General features: G+C 32.1%; 2 protein-coding genes across 2 annotated transcripts in view; both read right to left on the bottom strand.

Annotated features, from left to right (window-relative positions):
- LOC108687230 (fatty acid synthase-like) overlaps window positions 1-828 on the bottom strand; it is a 16,922-nt gene extending 16,094 nt beyond the window's left edge. Inside the window, 1 exon segment of the mRNA XM_018192892.1 lies at window positions 663-828. Coding sequence (XP_018048381.1) covers window positions 663-828 — 166 coding nt within the window.
- A 4,020-nt stretch (window positions 829-4,848) lies between these two features.
- Window positions 4,849-6,325, bottom strand: LOC108687229. The gene is made up of 4 exons (XM_018192890.1): window positions 6,307-6,325; window positions 6,025-6,107; window positions 5,125-5,482; window positions 4,849-5,050 (listed from the first exon to the last, which is right to left on the bottom strand). The coding sequence occupies exons 1-4, from the start codon at window positions 6,323-6,325 to the stop codon at window positions 4,884-4,886; spliced, it is 627 nt and encodes a 208-aa protein (XP_018048379.1). The 3' UTR covers window positions 4,849-4,883.
- Window positions 6,326-7,235: the final 910 nt, after the last annotated feature.

The raw sequence follows: 7,235 nt of genomic DNA, 5'->3' as shown, positions 1-7,235 counted from the left end.
TTCTATTTTGAAGTGTTACTTTTGATTTTCTAATATCTAAATATTAATAATAATACTAATAATAATAAAATTCTGTAAACACGAGGCAATATGTTTCAAAGGCAATATGTTTCTTAGGCTTGCGGTATGTTGTACGATTTATAATATCGTTCCTGAACTCGAGCGTTCTGCGTCTCTAACACCCATATTTATTGGATTGTCCGGAAAGTTCGTGCCGACTATATATTGTAATTTAATAAATGTATACTAAAATTTAATAAATTAAATCTTCTGCGTTTCAATTTTCCTTCAACATCGGCACGAACTTTCCGGACAACCCAATATAATCCTTCCTTATTTTAAGAGTTGAGAAAGCCTCCATGAAGAATTTTTCAACTCTTGTTTCATACAAATCTCAAGTTTCCCTTTCCGAAGGAAGAAATATTTTAGATTTTTATTTATATATTTTATTTAATAAATATATTTTATTTAAAAAAAGACTGTAGTTCTTTATTGCAACTAGAGATAAACGAATGCAATCTTTTTTTGAATAGCGGTAATAATAACAAGTTATTTTCAAAAATGAATAGTAAACAGCTTTTTATAAAATAACTTTCCATGTTATTTACAAATTAAGAAAAAATATGAAAAATAATGTATTATTGTAAATATGAATTAATCACCTTTTTCCCACCGATTATGATCTGCTCTAACAAGATCAATTTTATTGAACAGGTTTTCTCGTAAATGATTCATGTTATTTGAATCAGGAAATCTGCCAGCAATACCAGATAGAACGATCTCCTCGCCGGAATCAATACAATTCCACGATCTATATGTTTCTTCCATGATTTTTATTATTTTCTCAAATAATCTAGAAAAATATTATAAATATTTTATATATTCTTTTCTTTAAACTAAAAATAAACAATAAATACAAGGCTAGTTAGAGTCAAAATTGATGAAGGTGCCAAAAATTAAATTCCAATTCAAAGAATGATATCCATAATGTTCACTCCTCGGCTTTAACTCTAACTAGCCTTATATTTATCGTTTTTTAATTTTAAGATTTTGAGTTTGTTAATATCAAATATTAGGTGTACAACTTTGCTTCCGCCGTGTTTTTTCCGAAATTCGAGGCTTTATTGTAAAAAACTGGTTATACATTTATGATTCAAAGTATTGTCCATCGCTGGCCACTACTTTCTCCCATCTTTCGGGTAGCGTACGAATCCCGCGTCGAAAAAACTGGTCATCTTTTGAGGCTATCCACGAATCGATCCAATTTTTTACTTCTTCATAAGACTGGAAGTGCTGGTCAGCCAGGCCGTGTGCCATTGATCGAAACAAGTGATAGTCAGAGGGAACAATGTCTGGAGAATACGGCGGGTGGGGTAGGACTTCCCATTTCAACATTTCCAAGTATGTCTTGACCACTTTCGCAACATGGGGTCGAGCATTGTTATGCTGCAAAATCACTTTATCGTGTCTCTCGTTGTATTGCGGCCGTTTGTCTTTCAATGTTCGGCTCAAACGCATCAATTCGTTCGATACCGATCGCCTGTGATTGTTTCAGTCGGTTTTAACAGTTCATAATACACTACGCCGAGCTGGTCCCACCAAATACAGAGCATGATCTTGGACGTCAAAATCGTTCTTGAAGCGTTGAAACCACTCACGACACGTTCTTTCACTAATAGCGGCCTCACCATAAGTATTTGAGAGCATTCGATGAGCCTCAGCCGCAGATTTCTTCATATTAAAGCAAAAAATTAAAACCTCCCGCAAATGACGAGAATTTGGCTCGTAAACTGACATTTTCAATCGAGAATAACTTTATGATGCAGACACAAATCGACTAATGTTTCTATGGGGTTATGTTGACATGGGGTTATGATGCCTAAGTTTATTGTATGACGTCTATGATCTATTTATTTCGACCACCACTTACCACTAAAGCCATCTATAGGAAAATGGCGGAAGCAAAGTTGTAACATAATATTTATTTTTTTTCTTTATTCATGCTATTGATTATACTTGCTTTTGATATTCACAATATCACTGCAGTATCGTTTGAATTATAGATAAAAAATGACTGAGCTTTTTACGACAAATCAGTCTTTATATAAACGTCAACTCTTACAACACAAAGTTATTATGACGTTGCTTTTTGTTTCATCTACACTGCCGACTAAAAGTTTAAGACCATTGATCAATTAAAAATGTGTACTGCATAAAAAATCAAATTTATGGGTTATAATATATTTTTATTATTTTACTCATTGTCTTATAATATAATGAAAACTAATTTCAAAAAAATATCTTTTACAAAATTTTTTATAAAAAAGCATTAAAAAACATGGATATTTTTTCGACAAAACAGTTACTTTATTAAAATTTTTTTTCCTAATTTAAATAATCTAGTTATACATATTTGTTTTTTCCAAATGAAAGCTTGTATATTTATTTGCTAAAATAATCTACACAGCTTAATTTTGGTAAAGAGATACTATAATTTATGTATATTCTTGAAATTGACACGTGTTAATTATTATTGTGCTAAATATCTATTTACTCTTATAATAATGAAACTTTTGAGTAAATATAAATCGAAGTTTGAAATAGTATTTTATTATTCTTAAATTTTATGTGAACTCAAAGTTTTAGCATTGTATGTCGTCTTTTTAAGCTTTGCTTTTATAACTTTGTAATTTAACCTTTGTATTTTATTCTCCCGTCAGAAGGTCTCTCAAGACCCGCGAGTCTTAGAATTGTTACTATCTTCAACTGTGAAGAAAATGAATAAATTTTTCAGAATTTTTATATAATTTTATAACTTTTTCATATTTTTTATACGAATTGGAATACTTCTCAGAATATCTACATCTTTTTTTAGAATTTTCTAAATGTGTTCTAATTACGAAATGTTTGAAGATTTTTAAGACTTTTGTAAATATAATTTCTGATAAAATGTTATAAAATTTAAAAAATTAAAAAATATTTTTTTTTTAATTATGGAGAGATATCTCAGAATATTTCAAATTTACGTGTATGAAAAATTCTGAGGAATGTGAATTTTCCGAATATTTCTGAATATTTTCTGAATATTTCTGAAAAATGTTTCAGAAATATTCATAGGAAAATTTTTACCAGGATTACAATAAATACTGCTTTTTAAACATTCTAAAACTCTATCACTCTTCTATCACATTTGACCTTATATCCGTCGCGCATGCGATTATCACAGTATCTGCTGTCTGAGAGTTAAAATGCATTTCTGTTTAAAGTAAAGAGAAAGAACAAAAAGGAAAAAGAAAAGGAGAAAATCTGATGCGAATAAATATGTGAAATCGATCTATCATTTCTGTCAAATGGATTATCTTATAGAATTCACGTAAATTGTAGTCGAGCAGACAACTCGACTGTTCATGTAACAGAAATGTTCATTTCACACGTTTGTTGTTCTCATTGGCGTATTACTCGTAAGTGAGCAGTAGTTTTAGTTCAGTAATTCCAGTAAAAGTTATTTTTTAAAAGTAACATGTTATCGTTACTATTACTTGCGGTAAAAAGTAATTCGTTACCATTACTCGTTATTCTAAAAAGTAACGCATTACCATTACTTAAAAGTAAAGATAAAAAATCGTTACGTTTCGTTATTTTTTTTTGTAATTATATAGAAGACGGAACCTACTCATCGATTTTGATAAAATTAGGATCATTCGATGCGTTTTTGCACGAAATGAACGAATCTGGCAGAAAAATAAGTATCACTCTGCCAGCGAAACGAGATAAATATTAATGATTAAAGTTGATAGGATAAGAAAATTGGTCAGATACATTCATTTCAAAAATGCATGAAAATCATCAAAATCAATGAATAAGCCTGTATAATTATATTTTTTTTTATGTTAAAACAGGCTTCTAAGATAGAATGCTAAGACAGAATATAAATTAAATATAAGATATTTAGAAAGATATTTATTATCTTTGAACATTTTTATCTTATATTAATGTTTTACATACTTACATTTAATTCTATCGTATTTTATTATATATTATTTTAGTTTTTATTTTAGTTTTTATTTATTATTTTAATATTCTTATGTTAAAGGATAGTGAATGAATGAAATAAGGATAATGAATGAAATAAAAATAAGCAAAAAATTTTTTATTTATTTAGTGTACCTATAATCTTATTCCGCGATGACCGTGACCTATAAAAAAATAACGATGCAAGAATTACGGAGTCAATTTCATGCCTGTATATTATTAATAAGAATTACCGGACATGACCTAGATGGAACATCTGCTCTTGGGGTAGGATGAATTGTGCTTGCACTAACCACTGCAATCTCCAGTAAATGATGTTTTCCAAAATTTTTTGAGAAGGCATGATAGCAATGATATGGGGCACATGCCGGCTCCATCCGCCTTCGGACACGACTGGTGTTATTTTCCAAGCATGCGATATCACGCCCTCTATCAAGAATTGATTATAGAGCTTGAGAAGAAGTTCCAGGTAATTAGGCAAGACACAACAGCATCAAAAAGCTAATCGAGTCCGAGGGGCGGAGTTCCGATTTGCTTGAGCAAGTTAATCTTAAGCCATCTTAAGTTTCTGTAATATAATCCAAATCCCTATGCATCGCAGCGGAGTTACCTCTTTCTCCTTCATTCTTTCCAAGCTCTTTCTGGTATTGCGAGAGCAAAAAGGAGAGCATATTTTGTCCTCAGCCAATTTGATAAGAGTACGTTCCTCACATATCTTTGGATCAATTCCGGCTAGATTCTTGAAGATCTTAACTAATGACCAGATTTGGCTGATGAGTGTCTTACAGTCAAAGGACTCGGAGAATGTTTTCCATTGCATGCGTTTTTGCTTGTAGATTACTCTGGAACACTTAGCACATTCTGGGAAGCGATTTCCATTTGTCAGATAGTGCTGAATGTGAGTGCTGAGACTTCAGTGGGAAAAAGGATCTTGTCAGCTTCATCAGATAGTTGTATGCCTCGCATGTCCTCAGGAACTTCCTTGAAGAAATCTTTGGATGAGGCGGCTGAGTATGTCCTGAGAAGGATAGCCATATACAATTTGTTAACCTCTTGTTGATTTAATTTAAGCTTATATAAGAAATAACAAACTTTGTCGATGTTGTACCCCATGTTGTGTCCCCTTAATTTCGATGGGGAAGTGATCGCTGCCCATTATATCCTCGTAAACTTTAACTTCGCAAAACGGGGCAAAGTCAGGTGAGGCAATTATCAGGTTAATAATAGAGATATCCGAATTTGGAGGAGAATGGTCATCGTTCAATATGCAAGCATTAACTCCTTCCACAGCATTTAAAATGAGACTACCTGTCGGTCTTGGCACAGCTCCATAGAATGATGTGCGTTCAGACCCCCACGAAAATAACCCTCTCGTATGAGTTAAAAAGTTGAAACAGGTCCTGATACCGTGCTCCAGAAATGTTGCGATTCGGGTGTCTGTAGATGTTAACTATAGCAATGCATTCCTTGTCCGATGATATGCAAACGCCATGAAATTCCGCAATCGCAGAGTGATCATCATTGAGTTAGATCTATATATGATTAAAGATAATGTTATTTCTTATTAATTATTTTGTGAATGTGGCTTAAATTAGCTGAGTGTCCAGCGGAGTCTGAGTAATAAAAATCTTTGAAAAGATTGAATAAGCTGTCCAAATTGAGTCCTAGCGAATTGATAAAGGCAAATAATCGTTTCAAAATTATGTTAGAGAAATAATTGGATCGATGAAACAAAGTAGAAAGTAATTGATTACTGAATAGCATTTTAAAATTATTAAGGAAGTCCAAAAACTTAGCGAAAAATTATTATTGCTGTCGTGAGATCCATCACTTTCGGACGCGTGATCTTGTCACATTTCCGAATTGAACTGACTACTATCGCCATGTGCCAAGTAAAGCTTCCGTTAGATTCAAACAAAAACTCGCGATGGGACTATGAAACGCCTAAGTGAATAGTCGTATTTGGATGCGATTGAGGATGCGGAACGATACGTATTCTATGTCCAGCAGAAAGCGGTTCAATATTAGTGATTTTGGGGTTGCTTGATTTGTCAGCAGCTGCTCTTGCGTATCCTCTAGACGAATCAAAACTTAAATCCGCATCATTATCCTCTAAATTTTGAAATTTATTATGAAGAATGAGGGAAAGACCCGTTTTCTTGACATTATTTAGAAACTGCGGACACCAAGTAATAAGCAGGCCAGAATCTGGCACTACTGAGTCCTATTTCCCCTCCTGTCAAGAGATATGCGATTTTCCAAAGTAATATCTACCTGTATAACTTAAAGCCATGGCACATAAAAAAACTTGAGCAATAAAACGTAAGCAATAAGCGAATTATTAACCATTCACAATAGAATTAAGATAACATAAGCAGTAGCCAATCTAACTGTTGTTTCCTTACTGCTTACTTAAGACTTCTAAGTATTCGGATATTCAGATATTCGGATATCTGAAATCGATTCTGATCCGACTCAAAATTGTATTATTTGAGTAATCCGGATATTTGGATTATTCGGATCCGCGGATCTGAATTTGGATTCGGAGCTAAATTCAGATTCGGATCTGAATTTGGCTCCGGATTAAATCCAGAAAGAAAAAAACGTGGATGTATTTAATAAATTTTAACATAAGTTACTTTTCAAATAAAAATTGAATTTTGATTCACATATATAATTGGAGAAAAATAAAATCAAAAAATACAGATTCATACTAGCACATAGAATTAAACAAGCTTAAAATTCAACTAGACCGTTTAACCAATCACAGGCATTTGTTTCTATATGTTGTGTTTCTCACATATACATTCTATGAGATTTAATATTGTTTATAAATATAATGTTTAGAACAAACTCTCAATTTTAAAATAGTAATAACAAAGATGTACAAGGATTAGAGAAATATTTGTATTTTACACTTTTACACTCAGATTAAATAAGTGTATAATGATTTTAATATACATTCAGTCCACACTATTGTATCCGACTTTGCTTGGACAAATCTGGAACAGAATTTGAGAATCGGATCTTTCAAGTTTGGCTATCTTAGAAAATTCGAATCTCCGGATAATCCGAATTTGAAGCATCACATTCATTCGTAATTCAAATAAACGGATATCCGGATAGCTTTAAAACAATCTTGAAGCCTTACTGCTTATTGCCTTAAGTTTTTTGTGTGCCATGGGCCTTAGTTAATAAAGTAT

The sequence above is a fragment of the Atta colombica genome, unplaced genomic scaffold (assembly GCF_001594045.1).
Source record: "Atta colombica isolate Treedump-2 unplaced genomic scaffold, Acol1.0 scaffold203, whole genome shotgun sequence".
Taxonomy (NCBI): Eukaryota; Metazoa; Arthropoda; class Insecta; order Hymenoptera; family Formicidae; genus Atta; species Atta colombica.
Note: the sequence above shows the minus strand (reverse complement) of the source record. Positions and strands in the feature narration are given on the sequence as shown.